Consider the following 21,045-nt stretch of genomic DNA (forward strand, 5'->3'; position numbering starts at 1 on the left):
AACACGGAAAAAGGCCTCCGGGCCAGCGTTCCAGAAGCGCTAAGAGAACCATTCCCCTAACCTTCACTTTGGAAATCAGCGGGGTTTTGAACTAAAATAAAATAAATCGGTAGGACGTAAAAAGGCACGATCTGTTTTTTCCTCTTTTTAAAAAGTCCCCCTTTAGACCAGGATCAGCCGATTCGACACAGCACTGGTAACGGGAAGTTGTTTCCCGCCACGACAGGAAAGGTAAAGGAGTAAGCTTTTTTAAGTTGGGGGAGATTAGCCAAACGCTTTGGCTTATACAGAAATACAGTATTTTGTTACCCCGCAGTGCTGAAAGTGCGGGCGCGAATAGACTGTCAGCCGAGCGGGAGGAGGGGGCGCGAGGGGAGCGGAAGCAGCTGGAGCTGGTCCCGGGGGGTGAGGGTGGCAGGTGGGCGGCGGCGGGGATCCCAGAGGACCCGGCCTCTGTCTTCAGAAGGGGAGGGCGCTGATGGCTTTTGGGGAGGTGTGCTGGCAGGGACCCCTCATTGGCGCTGCAACTTCCAACGTCCAAAGAGGAGGTTGAGCCGGTGGGAGGCATGAGGCAGGTGAACCTTGGCTTTGAGGGCGGTGGAGAGAGGGCTGGTCGCCCCCAGGCAGAACACCTCTGCGGTCTGGAGTGAGGATTGTGGGTGGCCTCAGTGCATGCACAGCTTAACATCTTTGAATTTTGTTTGTTCATTGTGCAGTGTTTGTTCATTGCTGATAGAAGAAGATACCGGACTGACCCGGGAAACTGAAGTTGTTGAATATCCACGAGTCACGGATAAGGAGAATTATGTTTTTTGTGTATCACACACATTTGATTATGGTGTGACTAGGGTTACTGGCAAACGGAGGTAGCCATTAAGTGTTTGGAGCACCTGCTGAGCCAGTTGCCCAGGGACTGTGGTTGGATTTGTGAATTATTTGGACAATTGTTCAGTTGAAGGAGAACTGACAGGAGCTTTATAACAATTTTACAAATCTCCTTCTAAGATTAAATTGTTAAACCTGTAGTTCCCATTAATGTTTAATTTTCTAAGTATTAGTGAGTCTTATTTTTATGAATCAAGTCCTTGAAGAAGCCAGGGTACCCGAATGAAGTATACACAGTGGGAAACATCAGATGCTGCCCCTGTGGTTGGTTGTCTTAATGTTATCGTGGCATAAATGGAACGGCAAGTGTTCTTAGGTATAGAGTTTGTAGTTTGTCAGTATATTCATTACCAGAGCTTTGGATTCCCGTCAAGTTAGTGGGTTTTTTGTTACTTTTTTTCTCAGCAAAATAAGTCCATTTGAAATTTTTGTAACAAGAAATAGACCCTCAATTTACTTAAGAGTAGTGCTTCTTTGATGACTATAAAGCATTTTGCCATGTTAGAAGACATTTTTTTGGAAGAAGACATCTGGGAGTACAAATCCAAAAGAAAACCAAAACCAGTACATTCAAATAATTGCTCCGAGAATATCCCAAAATCTGTTGAAAAAGCAACAGATGGAAAACACCAGTCAAAACGAAACAGAAATAAAAAAAGAACTGTAGAAGCTAACGAGAAGGCGAAGGCCCCTGAAATGTGCCTTGGAGAAACAGCCAGCCAGACTTCTTTAACTTCTAGTCAGAACTCTGATGGTGGGGATGGTGTTCAGCAGTGCCAAGACCAGGAGACCACTCCAGGAAAGCACAGCAGGACTCAGAAAAACAAACACGTGTCTCCAAAGATCCGGCCAGTGTACGATGGATACTGTCCAAACTGCCAGATGCCTTTCTCCGCTTTGCTGGGTCAGACACCTCGATGGCATGTTTTTGAGTGTTTGGATTCCCCACCAGTCTCTGAAACAGGTAAGATTACAGAAAAGATAGTGGCTGCCAATAGTCGACAAGACCTGCATTAGACCAGACATGCATCTAGTGAAACAAGCAACGGTAAACAGTAAACCAAAAGAGAGATGAGACACTGTAAGTATAAATGACTTACCCTAGAAGGAAACAAGGTAATGCATTTTTACCTTTCTTGTGAAATGGTTTCATTGCAAAGAATGTTGCAGACTTGAAAACAGTTTCAATGCATTTTCTTATTCATTATAAAAGTCCCTAGATACCTCAGTTATTTTTCATAAATGTTAATTGAACACATACTATGCTAGATACTTTCACCTGTGTAAGGTAGGTTGTATTGGCATTTTATAGATGAGGGTTCTTAAAAGTTAAATAATTTGCCCACTGTATTATCTTTTATGAAACAGACTTTGAGAGAATTATGGATGTAGTTCAGTCTTCTGAATATGGTTATGCTGGAGTCATCATGCTAATGTACAGAAAGAACTGGGAATGAGTGTCAGGTTATTATGATCCTAATAAATTAAAATATGCCAAATGATAACTGAAATAATGTTATGTTTTTGTCATCTTTTAAAATATGTAATACATGTCATGTTTAACATGTTGAAAATCCTAGTTGAAGTATGTGGAGAATGGGTTGTTATGGTGATTTGTGTATTTTAAAGTTATATACACAATACATAGATTTTTAAATCTCAAAGAATTGAAATTCAGTAAAATAAAAATAATACTAAGTATGGCTTTCGTGTTAACTATGATTCAGAGGACATTTTATTATTAACCTCTAGTTATTTTGAAGTACTATATGAAGATGCAAAATAACTTAAAAAAATTGGCACTAGCCTTTCTTATAAAAGTGGAAGCCTCATCAAATGCTAGTAATTTGCTTTTAAGTGGCTTAAAAATCAGAAGTGGAAGTTGGAGTCCCATGGTGAGAACTTCGGAGTGAAATGTCTTATAGATGAAGCCACTTCAAAGGGATTTTTCTTTTGTTGTTGTTTTTTTTCACCGATTAAACTCCTTTGAGTAAAATCTCAAGTGGATTCTTCTTGAATTGAATTCTATTCTATAGCATATACTGTTATGAAGTGGTTTTAAGTTTTAAGCAATGGAGTCTTCCAACTTAATGTAACATTGGTGGAGGAAATCATTTTTTGATAAGCCTGGAAATTAACACGCAAGGGGGTATGCCAAGGTGGCTTGCAGACTTTCTCAGTCATAATGGCAGGATGGTTCCAGATTATTAAAGCCTTATTATTAACCAGCTTGTCAAATTGCATTTCTTAGAGTATTAGCAGCTGTAGCTAATTAAGATTATTACCTGCAGTTGAATATTAAATAATGGAACCTGATTCAATACTACAATTGTCATAAATTTATGTTGCCTGATAAGATAAAAATTGGGGTAGAACTTTAGTCTGTGAGAGACATACCAGTCGTCTCTTTATTGCCTGAGCAATAGTGACTTAGTGAAACTGATGGTATCAATTTGTAGCACCTGTTTGAGAAACACCTGGCATAAGCATGACTTGCATTTTGGAGGAGCTCATATTTGTGAAAGTTGTTAGTGGCGAGAAGAGGGTGTTAGTCTTAAAATTGGGGAGGAGATTATTTGAAAAGAAACTGAAAATTGAGTATTTGATTTAAAAATATTAACTAGCACCTTGCAAAACCATACTGGATTACTGTTATTGTATAGAGATAGGTATTGTCCTGTGGCCTCAAAGTAGGACTGCTGACTTTCCACTTAAGTGTTAATTTATAGTGCTAATGCTGTTAATTTATAGTGCTCAGCTTAGTCTGTGCTTTGATCCTGTAATGCTTTATTCTTTATTAAAATTTGCAGAGTGTCCTGATGGTCATCTGTGTACCTCAACGATTCCTTCTCATTATAAGAGATACACTCACCTCCTGCTAGCTCGAAGCAGGGCTAGTAATAGTCCTTTTAGCAGTCCATCACGTGGGTCAGGTGGGCGTTTCAGTGAGACTAATTCAGTCTCTCTGTGTAGCCCTGAGGAAAAATGGTCTCTGTATCAGAAACAAATGGACGACGTAAAAAATGTTTCATCTGATCCCTTGTTGGTGACGCAGTGTCTAAGAAAATCTCAGTCTCCAACTGAAACTGATAAAAAGATTTCCTCCTCAGCAAATATCCAAACTTCCCAACAAGCCCCGCAATTTACAGAACTTGTTAATAACGACAAACTGGTAGGAGTTGGTTTCCCGCTTGCTGAGCAATTAGACAGCCAGAACAACTCAGAACACATAAATTTGCCATTGCCAGAAAATGACTTTAGCAACTGTGAAATCTCCTATTCTCCACTTCAAAGCGATGAAGAAACTTGTGATATAGATGAAAACCTGGATGATTCTCAACAGCAAGTATTTTTTATGGAAAGCTCTGAAGATGGCAGCTTAGAAGAAGATGACAGTAGCTCGACTTTGTTGAAAAAACTCCATGATCCCTTCCTAAAGGACCAGGAGGACAACTGCTCCGAAGTGGATAGCTTCCTAACTCAGGATAAATACAATAAAGAATTGTATAAATGCAATACTCTGAATGATTCGTCTCAACTTACTTTCCAAAACAAGAGTATTCTTTCACGTGATAATCCTGCATATACTGATGACGATTTTATGTTGTTTCCACCTGCGTTAGGAGGGGTGTTTACCTCTCCTAGTTATCAGGCCACCAAAGCAAAACCTGATGAGTCAGCATTTCACTCATCTCAGTCAAGTAAAAAGAGACAGGTAACTGAGCCATCAGCTGTTTGCAATCAGATTTCTCTTCCATTACTTAAGAGTAAAGTGTCAAAACCTTTTGAAAGCCAGGGAGGAGGGTGTGATTCTCTCCACCCAACCCAAGGTAAACGTAGAGAATTATCAAGTAGGAATTTCAATGCCAAGAACAATACTAACTCAGGATGTTTCTGCAGGAAGGCATTTGATAGTTTGCTAGACAGTAAAGATACGGCTTTAAATACAGAGACATTGCCTAGTACACCTACTGCTGCTAAGTCTTTGAAAGTATTGCCACCTGGTCCTAAGTGTAGTGCGACACCCCCTTCTACAAAGGTAATGAAGCAAATGGATATAGGTGTGTATTTTGGACTACCCCCCAAAAGAAAGGAAGAGAAGTCACTGGAGGAAAATGCATTAGAAGAGATGAACTTAAATGCAGTTGTAAGTCCTAATGAAAAGAGGTCCCGGCAGTGCAAGAGGAAAGCAGAAAAATCTTTAGGTGATTTAGAATTAGAGGCAAATAATTTAAGTGGGAGTCGGCCGTCTGTGGAACTTTCTAGTAAGAAGTCACAGCATCAAAGAAAGAGACTTAAAAAGTCAGATTCACCACAGGAATCAGTACATCAGAAGAGCTCAGATCACCTTATTAACAAGACAGAATCTGGAAAAGTCAATTTAAGTAAAGACAAAGCCTTCAAATCGACTCATGGCAGACTGCAGAGAAAGAGGATGAAAACCCCAGAATCATCTCATGCAGGAGAATTAAGAAAAAGGACATGCCCGTTCTATAAGAAAATCCCTGGTAAGTTGAAATATCAATGCTTAGTATATCTACAGAGACACAGCTTTTTTGACTTCATGTTCATTGCCCATGTTGTGTGTGTGTGAAAGGCAATTTTTGTGTTTTCTTTTGCTTTTTATACTTTATTAAGCTGTAACGTAGTTTGTTAGTTTGTTTGTTTGTTTTCTGCCTGTTTAATCTTTGTGTTCCATTCAATTCAGCAAACTTTTATTAAACATTCTGTGTACAAGATACTATACCAGCTGGGTAGATATTACAGATTTGACAAAGATTGGAAAAGATCAGCTTAATACGGAAAAAGGAAGGGCTCTCAGTAAGTAACTATAATAAAAGGCAGTCACTAAGCACCTAAGAGAAACGCAAAGTCCTAAATAGCTTCAAAGAAGGAAAACACAGGTTGTACGAGTCATAATAAATACCAAACATTTTAAATCATAGCATAACTTAGTTCCTCAACTTTTTCATATCCTTGTAATTTCATGCCTTCATAGATGAGTTAGTAGAGACATGTATAGTAAAATAAATTTTGTTATTGAAGAAACCAGTCATTCTTCTTCTGCAAAGAATATAAAACTGCCAGAATACACTGGTTTCAGAAAGAATTTTTAAAGTGCTTTTTTGATATTCTAGATCTATAATTTGTTCAAGACATTTATGTAAAGAAAAGCCTGTTTGTACATTATAGCATCAGTTCTGTCTTTTAATAATTATTTCGATTAGTTTTCTGTATTTTAAGTGAGCCCAAAACTAGTAGGCCATGTGTTATAAGCCTCAGTAGGATTGTAGAGGTGTGCTTGTGTGTCACAGTCTGCATACTTGTGTTTTTCTTGTGAACAAATTTCAGAATAGCTTTTTTTTTTTCATTATTGCTCCTCTAGGGAGTCTTTTTAGGCATGTTTTGTTTTTCCTTCATTTTTCCTTCCTTCTCTCCACCTCCCACAATGAAATTCATATACGACAGATTATTATTCTACTGTGGCCCTTTGGAGGGCCAATAAGATTACTTGGGTCTTCAACCATTTTTACCCCCTTAGAAGCAAATCACTGTTGCCCCCATTAAGAATTCATGTTTTTTTAAAAAAAGTCACCATTTTCCTTTTGCTGCTTTGCAGAAGTAAAGGATTTTAGGTGCCCAATAAGTATTTTGAAAATATTCAGCAAAACAAAGAAGTCATTGGTTTGTAGCTTAGTATTTTTTTTTGTACAGTTATTTATTTTAAAAAAAAGCCTATACTGGGGTAGTTAGTAGAAACTTAACAAGATTTCATCTCTAATAGCACCTTCTGCTGAATTTATGTGGTGTAGATTTTGATTTTTATTTATTGTTTGTTGAATTTTATTTTACTGAGTTATAGTCAGCTTACAATGTTGTGTCAAATTCCAGTGTAGAGCACAATTTTTCAGTCATACACGAACATACATATATTCATTGTCGCATTCTTTTTCACCGTGAGCTACCACGAGATCTTGTATGTATTTCCCTGTGAAACAGTATAAACTTGTTTATCTCTTCTATATAAACCTGTCAGCATCTACAAATGTGGTGTAGATTTTAAAATCAGTTTGTAAAGTTAAGTTGGAAATGAGATGTAAAGGTGTTGGAGGGTTTGCTGTATGAGCAAGTTGGAAAGCTCTTACTGCGTCAGCTGTCACTCAAGCGGCTGTGCTGATGTGTTCGTTGCAGGAACCGGCTTTACAGTCGATGCCTTTCAGTATGGACACGTTGAAGGTTGCACAGCCTATTTCCTCACACATTTTCATTCTGACCATTATGCTGGATTGTCTAAAAACTTCACGTTTCCAGTTTATTGTAGTGAGGTAAGTTTTAGTATTCTAAAATTCTGAATTGGGAGAATGCAGCTAATATCTAAGCAATTCTGGTATAAAAAGAATAATTAAAATCATCAGACCCATCACTCTTCCTAGAAAAGATACAACAAAACTGATTCCACATTGAGATCCTAAAGTTAAATGAGTTGTTGTCAATAGTTACAACAGATTTTTTGAAGTTTGCTTCATTATGTGAAAACAGTAGATAAACTACAGCACGATGTACTAAAACCCCTAAGTTTCATTCAGTAAACATTTATTGAGTGCCTAAAAAAGCTATTCAAGGCAAAATCCCTAACTTTAAGGAGCTTACAACCGTCAGGAGACACATTCACAGATAGGACCCTGATGGGATCAGTAGAAAAGTGAACAGAATGCCTAGAAGTAGAGAGAAGGGGTTTTACTCTGTCCCAGGCTAAGGTTAGAGAAAGTTTCATGGTGAAAGAGATAACCTTGAATTAATTATTAAAAGGTAAGTACTTTAATGCCTACTACTGAGGGCTTTGGCTGGAATTTGATTTAACCCTCAAGCTTTCTTCTATTGTCCTCTTTTTATTAATGAAGCAACTGAAGTTGGGAGAAGTTGAGTGGTATGCCCCAAGTCCCAGAGCCAGAATTTGAATGCAGGTCAGTCTGATTCCAGAACCATTCCAGGTTGAGAGAGGAGCTTGTGTAAAGCACACACACCTTGGAAGCACGCCTTTTCCAGGGACTCCAGGTAATTCAGAGTGGCTCCACACAAGACAGGGAATAACAGGTGATAAACCACAGAAATGGGCAGGGGCCAGATCACAAAGGCTTTTGTGTGTTGTGCCAGGGATGATGGACTTCTCACAAGTGAGTGACAGTCAGAGACAAGTGTTTAAGCAGAGTTGTGACACAGACATTTTAGAAGTTCCCCCCGGCATTCTGGAGTGTTTATATGAATATAAGTGGGCGAACAGGGAGATCACCAAGATGCTTGTGCTCTAAACTAGATATGAAATAAAAGACTTATTTAGTGTTTTAATGTGTCCATAATAAGCACATCCTGTTTTGCAGATAACTGGCAATTTGGTGAAGAGCAAACTTCGTGTGCAAGAACAGTATATCCATCCATTGCCAATAGATACTGAATGTATAGTGAATGGTGTCAAAATTGTTTTGCTAGATGCCAATCAGTGAGTATTAAAGTTCCCTTATTAATAGCCTATTTTTAAATATTCAAAAGGAAAACACATTGGCTTAGTTATTTAAGAACTTTTTAATTGAAACTATTATGCTTCATATTTCTTAAAAATTGAGTAAAACATCCTTCTTTTGAAAAAAATAATGTACCCAATTGCAGAATCAAAGATTAAACGTAGAGAGATTTTCTTGTTATCTAACTCACTTGTAAAGCAGTTTAAATTACTGAGCTTGACATATGACTCCCATCTTATTTTTTGCCATTGTGCCGTTTTCTTTAATATCACTTATATAAATTAACAGCTTGTACTCCATTCAGATACTAGAGGGGTTATTTTATTTTTTTCCTTTTAAGAAAGCCTTCAGAAGTTTGATACCAAAGACTGGGAAGATTTTTTTCCTTGGAAATTGTTTCTTTTTTCCTCACATTTTTTTTTTAATGTAAAGTATTGTCAGTATTCACGATGCCAGAATGTAACCATCACCTATGCTTCCTTCCACTTTTCATAGAATGTTAGCCTTATGTACCTTAGAGATCATAGATGCCTAGAGAATTAAAATTAAGACTAAATCTAGGTCTCCTAAAATCCAGGCCAGCGCTGTTTCTTCAGGTTGTCTGTAAGTTTTTGTCCGCTAACTTTGCTGCTGTTTCTTTTTTTAATGACCAATTATGACAACTCAAGTTCTGATTTTTTTTTTTTAGTCAATTTGAGGTATCATTTGCATAAATAAAATGCACCCATTTTAAGTGTTTGCTGAATTTTGACAAAAGCTCACACCCATGCAATTCCTTCCACAGTAAAAATAAAGAAATTTTTCCCCACCCCAGAAAGCTTCCTTGTGCCCCTCCCAGTTAGTCCCCAACCCCTACTCTGACCTAGGAAGTTACTGGTTTGTTTTCTGTCACTACTGGTTAGATTTGTCTCTCCTAGGATTCATTTACGTGAAATCATATTAGTATCCACTCTTTTGTGTCTGGCTTCTGTCCCACATCATGCTTCTGAGATTCATCCATGCTGTTGTGTGTTCCACTTCATCGCTGAGTAGTATCTATCGTAAACAGACAGTACAGTCATTTTATCCGTTCACTTCTTGATGAACAACTGGTTTTTGTTTATTGACTTTGTATCCTGAGACCTTGCTAAACTTGTTCATTAGTTGTAGTAGGTTGGCTTTGTAGGTTCTTGAAAATTTTCTACGTTTACAATCATGTCATCCACAAATAAAGACGATTTCATTTTATTTCCTACTTTCCATTCAGAATGCTATTTTTTTCTCTTCTGTGTTGTCCTGGGTCAGAACTTCAGTACAATGTTGAATAGGATTGAATTGAGTTGGAAACATATTGCCATTTTCTTTGTTTTGTTTTTTTGGGGGGAGTAATTATGTTTGTTTATTTATTTATTTAATGGAGATACTGAGGTTGAACCCAGGACCTTGTGCATGCTGGGCACGCACTCACCACTGAGCTATGTCCAGCCCTTCTGTTTTCTTGATCTTAAGGGAAAAGCTTTCAGTCTTTCTCCGTTAAGCACAATGCTAGTGGGTTTTTCATAGATGCCTTTTATCAGGTTGAGGAAAGTCCCCTCTATTCCTAGTCTTCTTGGAGTTTATAATCATGAATGGATGCTGAATTTTGTCAGATTTTTTTTTGTCATCTACCGAGGTGAAAAAACAATTCTTCTCTGTGATATTAATGTGGTAAATGACAATGATGGACTTAATTGAATATTAAACCAGCTTTGCATTACTAGGGTCAATTCCACTTAGTCTTCATATATTACCCTTTTTAAAAATATGTAGCTGGATTAAAAAAGATTTTTTTCAGGAATTTTTTTTTGGTGGGAGGTAATTAGGTTTATTTATTTATTTACCAGAGGTACTGGGGATTGAACCCAAGACCCTCTACCACTGAGCTATACCCTCCGCCCCACCCCGAGCTGGATTTGATATGCTAATATTTGGTTAAGGAATTTTGTGTCTTTTTCATAATGGATATTTACCTATAGGGTTTTTTTTTAAAATAATGCTTTTGTCTGGTTTTGATATCAATGATGTCATCAAATATTACCCCCTCCTCTAGTTTCTGAAAGATGTCATGCAGTAATTGTTATTATTTCTTCCCTAACTGTTTGATAGAATTCCCCAGTGAAGTCATTGGGGTCTGAACTTTGGGGACAGGCGGGTAAAGGGAAATTTTTTCATTACAGTTGTAATTATTTCTTATGTCTTCCTAGAATTCCAAACGAAAGTTCTCTGTGTTTTGACAGTAATTTTCAAACCCCGTTGTGTCAGGGATTCCCAGTACCACCTTGAGGCTCAATGACTCACTAGAATGACTCACAGGACACAGAGAAATTGCAATATTTGTGATTTTATTTTATCAGAGTGAACAGACAGAGATTAAAAGCAGCAAAGGGAAAAGGCTAGTGGGAGTGAATCTAGGAGAAACCAGACACCAGTTTCCAGGTGTCCTCCTCTACTGAAATGGCACAGTGTGCTTAATTCTCCCAGCAGCAGTGTGTAACAACACATTCGATGTGTGGCCAACTAGCTGAGCCTTGGTGTTCAGGGCTTTACTGAGGGTCAGCCAAGTACACATGCAGCACCCATGTAACTGACCTTGGCTACTTGGACTCCAGTCCCCTAGAGCAAAAACAGATACTCTCCATGGATCACACTGTTAGCATCACCTATCTGATCAAAATAGTAACACGTGGCCCAATGCATTGGGCATACAAAACACTCCTAGCAGGCAGAATATTTCAAGGACTCAGAACTCACCTCCCAAGGGCCAGCCAAGGAAGAGTCCTAAAGACAGGCCTTTCCTGGGGGCATGTGGAGTGTGAGCAGCCCTGGCCTGCCGATTAATCCTTTTGTGCACACCATTTTTCTGTGTCTGTGACATAAATGTTGTCGTGGTCAGCTAGTAACGTGTGTTAATTGGTTGATATTGCAGTGAGTGTTCTCCCTTCAGATGCTTTGCCTGTATTAAGAATATTCCTTTGAAATGTTTGTGTTCAGCTGTCCAGGTGCCGTCATGGTCCTTTTTCGTCTGCCTAATGGTCACGTCATATTACACACCGGAGACTTCAGAGCAGACCCCACCATGGAACGTTCTCTTCTTGCAGACCATAGAGTCCACACGCTGTACTTAGACACAACGTAAGAGAAGCTTTGTTTGTGTGCTTCCTTTTTTCCACTGGCAGCATTTGCCTGTATGGTATGAATAATTTGAGCTTTTGTACTTTCCACCAATCAAAATGATGGCTTATCAATCAATTATCATTTAAGTTTATTTGTCAGAGGAATGCTGTATGAAAAAATGTATACTCGCTTAGGAACAGATTTGAGATTACATGTCTTAACTGACTCCAGCTCAATGTTTTTGTAATATCCTTCTGAAAATATAGTGTATGTGAGAATCTTGTTACTAAAACAAGAAAGAAAAATTGGGGAGCAAACTTTAGGAAAATACTCATTAAAGTTATCTGTTTAAAGTATCTGTGTAGCTATGCAGTATAATTGTGAAGAAAAAAAAACAGAATGAGATTCTGTGTTTGATCTGAATATTCACAATTATTTTGTTCCTTTCTCCGCAAGATAATCTGTAAGTGACAACTTTAAATTCCCAAGTGCTATACACATGAGCCATTTTCTTTTTATTATGTATTAAAATACCTCATCAACTTGTCAGAAATTATGTTAACTATTTCAAACTGTTTCAAGAAGAAGTGAGTTTGGAGGGCATATTTTAGTAAAAGATGTCTTTTCACATCCATTTTTCTAACACTGTAGCTAATTTTCCATTCTTTTACATGTACCTTAAAATATCAGGTGAATTATGAAAACAATACTTAAAAAAAATTTTTTTTTGTTATTTAATTCTATTCTAAATGCAATTCTGAATTTCCTGGTGAGTTTTTATAGGAGAAAGGACTAAGTTTTTCCTCTCTTCCTATGACCAGAAAAAAATTTTTGAAAATTGGGGAAAATTGGTATTTTTTTGATGTTTGTACTTTATGACTTTTTTGGTAAAAAAGTGCTTAATTTTCATCTCAAATATATGTGACAGTAGTCTTAGGGTTAATTTTTCATTGGGTGTTACTGTATTGAGGTAGACCTACCTGAATCTTCTATATTCCTGTAATACTGTATATATTTCTGTATCTCCTAAGAGAAGATACCAAACATGTGAACATTAACTGATTTAAAACTACTTCACTAAATTAATGTTCAGTTTCATTCTTTTGAAATACATATATATTTTACTAAATAAGAATTCTTGAGTCTAAAGTTCACCCCATCCATAATATTTTCTTTGATAGGGATTGAAAGTTAAAAAAAAAAAAAAGAGAGATTTTAAAGTTTGTAATTCATAGCTAAAACAGCCAGCTAGCCAGGAAGTATTCCTGAGGGGGGAAAAAAAAAGGCAGTTTCATGGAGGGAGATAAAAGAAATACAGTGAAGAAGGTATATTGAAAATGTGTAATTCCATCATAAATAATCACTAGCTGGTGACAGATGTCTTACCACAGGCCCTGGTGAGATAACTGTAGTGTGTTCATGTATCTTTACGGCTGTTGCAAGTACTTTTGCTAAAGCTTGTTTTGTAAAATAGCATCCAACTTCGTGCCATGGCTTTCTTGTGGTTCTTTTAGTAAGTACCGTATTTCTTACAGGTATTGCAGCCCAGAATACACCTTTCCTTCTCAGCAAGAGGTTATCCAGTTTGCCATCAACACTGCCTTTGAGACTGTAACTCTAAACCCACGTGCTCTTGTTGTCTGTGGCACGTATTCTATTGGAAAAGAGAAAGTCTTTCTAGGTGGGTGGTAGCTGTATCTAATTTACATTAATATATTATAAAGATCAGAATCTTTTTGCATAAAGCCCTTTCAGTCTCTGTTCTTGTACTTGGTATTTATTTCCTGAAATGGTTCAATGTTACCTTTGAAGTTGAAGAAAAATTTGAGAGTTTGACTTGTTGAAACTTTGAAAGGCTTAGCTTAATGGAAACATTTGATAAATGTGTTTATGGTAGCCTTTGTACCTACAGGATGATTGTAGAGCAAAAGTCCATGCTACATTAGGGTTTTAGTAAACTTTAAAAGATGACTAGTACATAGTTGTGTCACTGCATTCTTTGATGATAACCATCAATTATTTTAAAGAACAGTTTTAATTTTTGTTCCTAAATGATTTTTGGATATGTAACTGTAGTTTATCTAGACAGTGTCATACTATTATATAAAATACTTTCCACTTTTTCTTAACTGTGGTCCCATAATGTCAAACATTAAGATTTAAAATGATAAAGCCAAGGTTTTAGCTCCTCTAAATTTGTTTTTTCCCCCTCCCTTTACCCCTTTCCATACATCTTTTGCAATTTTTAAATACTAGGTCTTTAAAAATAAATTCTTGGCTTTCTCACAATCTATTTCATGTAGTTAACAAAGAAAATTATTCTGCCTTTTTGAGAAATTATGGCAGAAGTATGAATGTTTTGAATTTCTTATTATTTGATAGATTTTTATTTTAAAGTTGATTGTTACAATTTTATTTTTTTTCCTAAGCTGTAATTTTACTATTTTTAAACTTTTCCTTTGTCTGTAGCCATTGCTGATGTTTTAGGTTCAAAAGTGGGAATGTCCAAAGAAAAATATAAAACATTACAGTGCCTCAATATACCGGAAATGAATTCCCTTATCACTACAGACATGTGCAATTCACTGGTTCACCTTCTCCCAATGATGCAAATTAATTTCAAGGTAAGCATTCAAAAGATACGTCTTTTTCAGGCTGAACTAGAAAAGCCAGTTTACTTTCATTTTACTTTCATTTAACATTTAACTTAAAGGAATTCAGTTACAGTGGAGTCACCTATGGTAAACTTTGCCGTAGGAAATCTTTTAAATGGAATTTTAAATGTTTTAAGTTTTTGTATGTGTGCAGCTGTGTAGAGTAATTCATATGCCCACCAGGAGTTTAGGAACTAGAGAACAGTCATAAAGGAAGAAACAAAAACAGAAAAGTACGCAGCTCTCTGGTCATTCAAACCTTCTGTTATTAAGATTGTTTTCTAGTTCTTCCTGGGAAATGAGTGGAGAATGCTACAGAGTTCTTTCTTTTTTTCATGTCTTTTCTTGAGGTCTGTTCTGTATTAATATTAGTATAACGCTGATATATGTTGGAAATATACTTGTTGGGAGGATTAAATGACATAGTGGAAATACATCTTAAGAGGAAGTTCTAGTGTTAGTTCTGAGGCATAAATTAAGATACATATGATGTGACCTTCCTGTGATTTGTGGGGGCTCGTTTGTCAGATTTATTCAGATACTAAGATTCCTTCCATTTACTAACATTTTGACACTTAGCAATGGAATACATCAAAACTGTATTTAAAACAATTCAGAACATAGTGTACACCAAAAAAAATGTATTTTTACTTCTGTTATAATGTTTATGAAATAACTTTTGTGGAGCTTTTTGAAATAGCTTAGGGGTGTTGATTACTGTGTATGCCTTATAAATAGTAACACTTATGTTGCGTAAAGAAAATGAGTATTTTTGTTCTCTCCCTTGAGTAAGGAAATGCTAACTGGTATAACTACTCCTTTGTTCACGAGATTATGGTAAAATTTTTATGGCCTATTTTCATGGATATATAACTCATAAAATTTTCAAGACTAATCAAATCATAGTGCCGTCCATTGGTGTTTAAGCTGGCTTCGCAAACATATTTTAAATTTGAGAGGCTCCAGTTTGCATGGAGGCTAATGAGAATGTTGACTGATCATCAAATGAACATGATATCCTGAGGAGGGTATAGCATATTTTTGTTATTTTTATTTTACAATCTTTTTTTCTACTAACTTAATTTGATTCGAACACATTATCCATTTAGTGGGACAGTATGGGTGGGGAGTCAGAATATTGTGGAAGTGAACGGACTGGACCTTTCCAGGCGTAAAGAGTGTTTAGAAGTGTCGTATGCTGCAAGAGAGTGCATTCAAGGAAACAGTGGCCCGCACAAGAACCCATTCAGTGAAGTGAAGTTGGAGGAAGCCGGAGGCAGCAGAGGGCGAAGGAATGAGCAAGAAGGTATACAAGTAGGCAAATGAGTGAGAAGCTGTACAAATGGCCAGTAAGCACATGAAAAGAGAAGCCGTCAGGGAAGAGTGAATCGCAGCCGCGGCGAGATGCCACTTCACACTCGCTAGGCCGGCTGAGACGGACAGTGCCAGCTGTTGGTGAGGATATGGAGAACCTGGAACCCCCGTTCGTTGCTAATGAGAGTATTAAGTGGTGCAGCCGCTTTAGAAAGTAGTTTGATCATTTCTTTAAAAGGTAAACATGGAATGACTATATGATCTGCGATTCCAGTCCTAGGGATGTGCCCAAGAGAACTGAAAACATGTCCACGTAAAACCTTCTACACAAATGTTCATAGCAGCATTATTCATGGTAGCACAAAAACTGGGAACAACTCAAATGTCCGTCAAACGATGGATAGAAAAACAAAAGGTGATGTATCCATAAAATAGAAATATTATTCAGCTGTAAAAAGGACTGAATTTCTACTACATGCTACTTCTGTGACTGAGCCTGGAGAACACGCCAAGTGAAAGAAGCCAAACATAAAATGCTACCTATTGTGAGATGCTGCTTGTATGAAATGTCCAGAATAGGTGAATCTGTGGAGAGAGTGAGGAGCTTGGTGGTTTCCAGGGCTCAGGGGAGAGGGAATGGGGAGTGACTGCTCATGGGTACGGTGGGGTTTTGGTTGAGGGGTTGATGAAAATGTTCTAAAATTAGGTAGTAATGATGGCCACACAACTTTGTGACCATGCCTACAACCACTCAACTGCACACTCTGAAAAAAACTGGCTGTTACTTACTTTAAAGACAAAAAAAAAAAGTATCTGAAATCATTAAGTCTTTATTATTTCCATTATTTGTCAAGTGTTGTTTGTAGTGTTCAGTAGCCCTTCCCCTGCCTCTGTAAAAGTGACCAGATATTGATGACATTTTTGACGATTTCTTATCTTCAAAACACAGATTGGAATAGAAGCAGATGGTTCCCATGAGGCTATAGTTTAGTTAGTATTCCAAACCAACTTTTTACCAGCCAAAAATAGTTTTATGGCATCAGAGCTAATGACTTTTAGTGAAAATGTAAACCTGATACAACTGTCAGGGTTTCTAAGGAAGGACTTAGAAGCTCTGTAAGGAATACCATTCGTGCTTCCTGGTTCAACATCCCAAGTTCACATGTGTAAATACGTAGTTGACTACCACCTCTGATTTAAACCTGATTGACGGATGTGGTAAAACATTAGAACGATGTTGTAGATAATTATCTGCACACTGAAAAAATAATTTAGTGGCATATACTGAAAGCATTTTTATCACAAACTGATAACCAGTAAACAGAGAGACAAGTCATGGATCAGGGACTTCATGTTGACTAAATCATAATGAAATTCCTCATGGTAGTATTTCTGCAATTGTGGTTAATGAATGGCTAGTAGTTGTTGGCAGTCTTTTCTGTATGTTTGGCTTATATGATATGATATATTAATTGATAATATCCTGTGTTTTGTTTGTGGCACAGGTTGATGATGCTTTTGTGGTAACTAATTTGTCTCGTGAAAAACAGGAATTACTTCTCATTGGATTATTCCAAGTGTTTTTACTGAGACAAATAGGAATGGATGAGTTTGATAACCTGTATTGAAAGTTGGACTCTCAGTTTGTAATATTACATGTGTAATTGCTCTAAACTTAACTTCCTTTTCTTTGTGAGGACAGGGGAGGAAGATTAGTAATTAAGCGAGTAATATTACATTAGACTAAGCAAGCCAAAAACCTGAAAATTTGCAGAGCCAGTGATATGGTAATGAAAACTTAGTTATGTATGTATAACTTAAATTTTTTTAGAGGGGCAGTAGTTGATAAGACATATGACTGTTTAATGGAAGGAATACAAATTAATAAAAGATGATTATTTGATACAAAAGGGAAATCCAAGGGTTATCATTAATTCACCAGTGAAATATTAATGCCTGATAAACACACTAAAATGTTCAGCCTCTGAAGGTAGTCAAAAAGAAAAATTAAAACAGCAGTTATGTATTGTGTTCTATCAAATAGGCCTACTTTTAAAAAAAGGTAACAGTCCTATGCTGAGATTCAGAGAAATTGGCACTCTTCATCCACTTGAATAGTAATAGAAATTACAGGTAAATCCTTAAAAATTCCATTTCTAGGAATTTATACTAAAAATAAGTCCTTTGTGAAAAGATCAAGCTATAAGGTTCCTAGGTACTGATGGACTAGATGATGAGAGTTTTAAAAAGTTAAAGGGCAGATGGTGATGATTTCCATTTTAAAAAGAAAAGAAGACCCAGAGGTGGTGTATACTGATGTCTTCTTCTTAGACTGTAAGCTCCCAGAAGGTAAAGGCTGTGTCTCACTGACCACTCTAACATCAACACTCAGCGTTAATACTGGAACAGATATTTATTGAATGAATGAATGAATGAATGGGTGGATGAGTGAATTTGTCTGTGTGATTCCTTCAGAAATTCATATCAGCATCTTTTAGAATAATTCATTAGTTCAGAGTATGTATAGATAAAGAAGAAAAAGAGGGCTTTTGGAAATCTAAGGTGGCCCTAAGCAGTTTAGGAATTTTATTATTTTAAATAAAAGCAGAAATTTTAGAATAAATTTACACTAAGCCTTTGACACCCTAAGCTTAGTCTTTAAACCAAAAATATTAGACTTTGTTTTTGTATCTCTCATGCCATTATTATCTTTATCTGGATTTCTCTTATCTTTTAAAGGCTGAACTTTGACCATTGATTTTCTAAGAATCTTACTTAATGCCATCATTTTGATGACCTTAGTTTGGAAAGTTTTATTCCATTCAAGATTTATTAACATATTACTTCCATAGCAACATGAAAAGTTTTGAAATTATTCCAGTTCATGTATAAAGGGTGAAAAGGAGTAAACACTTGGAAGGAGAGCTACAGAGCATTTTAGAATGTCTGTCTGTGTTGAGTATAATGCCATTCTTATATAATTATTTCCATCTTTCTATCCATCTGTCAATCCTTTATTGGTGATAGATGCATGGGCATATGTTTGGACTGATGGTACCAGTGTTAATACAGTATCTCTAATAAAGGTACTAATAGATACTTGTATCTCTAATATCCTAATAATAGGATTTGGAAAGGTGTTTGTATTGTTTCTTTTTTTGGCAGCTATCCGAATTGTAATTTTAAAATACATAATTACTTATCTTTAAAGTTGCTTCATCTTATTTTTTTCAGACTGTACTTAAGCTTGCTTAGCTAAGTAAAGGGGAAAAGATTTTTTTCCTGTGAGTTTATTTTATTTTTTTGGAAGCACAGCACTAGGTTTTCCAAGTTAATGTTTACCAAGTGAGAACTCCCCATGACTGTGCCAGTGTAACATCTTAATCATTCTGTTTTATTGCAAGTCACCTGTCTTCACTGACCATTAAGTAAATATCCTATTTTTACTTTACAGGGTTTGCAGAATCATTTGAAGACGTGTGGTGGGAAATATAATCAAGTTTTGGCTTTTCGACCTACAGGATGGACGCACTCTAATAAGTTAACTAGCGTAGCAGATGTTATTCCCCAGACCAAAGGAAACATTTCAATATATGGTATAATTATTAAATTTTTTTACTCTTAATGTTTGTAATTACTTTATATTTTTTTAAAAAAGCTGTAAAATTAAGATCCAAGGAAAAATGGCACCAAAGTATCTTTAGCAATTTAACAATTTCAAACCGCTCCATGTACTCTAAACCTGTATCTTTAGTCCTTTGCAAACTCATAAAGGAGTATGCCTGTAGTAAATAGACATTGACTACTACAGATCATTTCATATGTGTGACCAGTGATATGGAGGGGAGATTGTAGAGCTACTTGAAGGGAGGGGTGGTTAGAGCCATTGTGCCCTGGGAGTTTAGGTGATGCTGAAACAGTGAGAACAGGAAGACAGGGGATTGGATGTGGTGATACCAGGAGTTACAGACTTGACTTTAATTTTTTCATCTCTCAGAGGAGATTTACCATTGTCCTCAGAAATTGGATTATTAGAATAATAGCTAATAGAAACATTTTTGAACCCTAGTTTACTCAAAACAAGACCCTTTCTCCCTTTCTCTGTAATATTTGATTTTCAGTAAAGAAGATAAAGGAATCTTTAGGATTTAATGTTTTTTCCTTTTTATGTGTGCAGAGCTTAGGGACTGAAATCTACTTACTTGCTTTGGAAATCAAGAATTCCTGCTTGTTACTCTTCAAATTTTACTCATATTTCTTCCAGAATTTTCCTTAAATCAACAGCTGAGCAAAATGCTTAAAGGGAATAATTATTTAAAATGACAAGCCTAATTATAAATTTTAAAAGTCTAACTATAATTAATAACCTATAGAAATGCATATGAAGTATCTACATAGAAAAGTGATAGATTTTTTTAGTGTTCAAAAATTTTATGTCATTTTAATATTTTAATCGTTATTAATTGTAAAAGATAGTAGCTAATTTTCTTACCAGGAAAAAAAGTACCAAAGAGTTTTTGACAAAAATACTCTGGAATGCTTTCTTCTTCTCTTTAATTTTATTTTGGGTTTGTTCATTTCTCTTTATAAATCTGATTTTTAGTAGGCAATAAATACCTTTTGTGTTACAGGGATTCCTTATAGTGAACACAGCAGCTACCTAGAAATGAAACGTTTTGTGCAGTGGCTGAAGCCACAGAAAATCATACCTACCGTGAATGTTGGTACTTCGAAATCTAGGAGCACGATGGAGAAATATTTTAAAGAGTGGAAATTGGAAGCTGGATATTGATGTTACCTTAGAGGACTCAGAAGTAGTTAAGTAACTTAGGCCTAGCTTGTTAGTAGTTAAATCTTTTTAGTGTTATGAAATATGCATTATGAAGGTCGCTCATGTAGCTTATTTTCTCGTTTACACTTGAATAACATGTTCATGGTGCAGGGCACCCGTCAGCATCATCAGTGATAACGGAGACTGGTCTGCCTAGCGCCCCTGGCTCTTGCCCCTCCCAGTAGGGGCATTGTATTCTGCACCCAACCTTAGGAGGGGAAATGGGCAGGTTCGGGGACCAAAGGATTCATGATAATGGATAAACTAGATCGAAAGTATTATATGTAAGTACTTATGTATCTTTAAAATTATTTAATATAGAGCATATTTTTATGAGATAAAACTTTTATATGATATGCATACTTAAATAAAAAAATTAATCTTAAATCTGCTATAGTGTTACTTGATTTTTAGGATTTATAACTGTGATGTTTATACAATTTTATAAAATTTCAGTGAAAATAATTCAACATTTGACTCTGAAGATGATTCAAAGAGCCTGGATAATCACCCAATAAAAAAATTGGATGAATAATGTTTATCTAAAACTGTTTACTCAAGATGTCAGATAACTAAAGGTTTAGACTGCAGTTTTTTTTAAGTGAAGTCGTATGGTTTATTTATGAATCTTGATCTCTCCAACAGAGATCAAGTAGCTGGTCCAAAATGAAAATTTGGAAAAATGCGTGTTAAAATTCTATGCGGTTGA

At 36.3% G+C, this 21,045-nt stretch overlaps 1 protein-coding gene across 3 annotated transcripts; it reads left to right on the forward strand.

The window, feature by feature from the left end:
• Positions 1-95: 95 nt before the first annotated feature.
• DCLRE1A (DNA cross-link repair 1A) lies at positions 96-20,728 on the forward strand. Of its 3 annotated transcripts, none has more exons than XM_045506618.2 (10): positions 96-231; positions 717-1,849; positions 3,696-5,393; positions 7,078-7,211; positions 8,265-8,383; positions 11,415-11,555; positions 13,073-13,218; positions 14,007-14,161; positions 18,960-19,101; positions 20,137-20,728. In XM_045506618.2, exons 2-10 carry the CDS (start codon positions 1,363-1,365, stop codon positions 20,295-20,297), a joined length of 3,183 nt encoding a protein of 1,060 aa, XP_045362574.1. In that variant the 5' UTR covers positions 96-231; positions 717-1,362; the 3' UTR covers positions 20,298-20,728. The 3 variants fall into 3 exon arrangements, with proteins under 3 accessions (XP_045362574.1, XP_045362575.1, XP_010968136.2); XM_045506619.2 differs by lacking the exon at positions 96-231 and adding an exon at positions 404-575; XM_010969834.3 differs by lacking the exon at positions 96-231 and having other exon boundaries at positions 404-1,849.
• Positions 20,729-21,045: the final 317 nt, after the last annotated feature.

The sequence above is a fragment of the Camelus bactrianus genome, chromosome 11, assembly GCF_048773025.1.
Source record: "Camelus bactrianus isolate YW-2024 breed Bactrian camel chromosome 11, ASM4877302v1, whole genome shotgun sequence".
Taxonomy (NCBI): domain Eukaryota; kingdom Metazoa; phylum Chordata; class Mammalia; order Artiodactyla; family Camelidae; genus Camelus; species Camelus bactrianus.

Bases quoted from the DNA above. Each gene is read 5' to 3' on its own strand.
- DCLRE1A (XM_045506618.2), top strand. From the start codon at position 1,363: ATGACTATAAAGCATTTTGCCATGTTAGAAGACATTTTTTTGGAAGAA. The intron at 14,162-18,959 runs GTAAGCATTCAA...TTTACTTTACAG, and splicing joins TGATGCAAATTAATTTCAAG to GGTTTGCAGAATCATTTGAA. The intron at 19,102-20,136 runs GTATAATTATTA...TTTGTGTTACAG, and splicing joins AGGAAACATTTCAATATATG to GGATTCCTTATAGTGAACAC.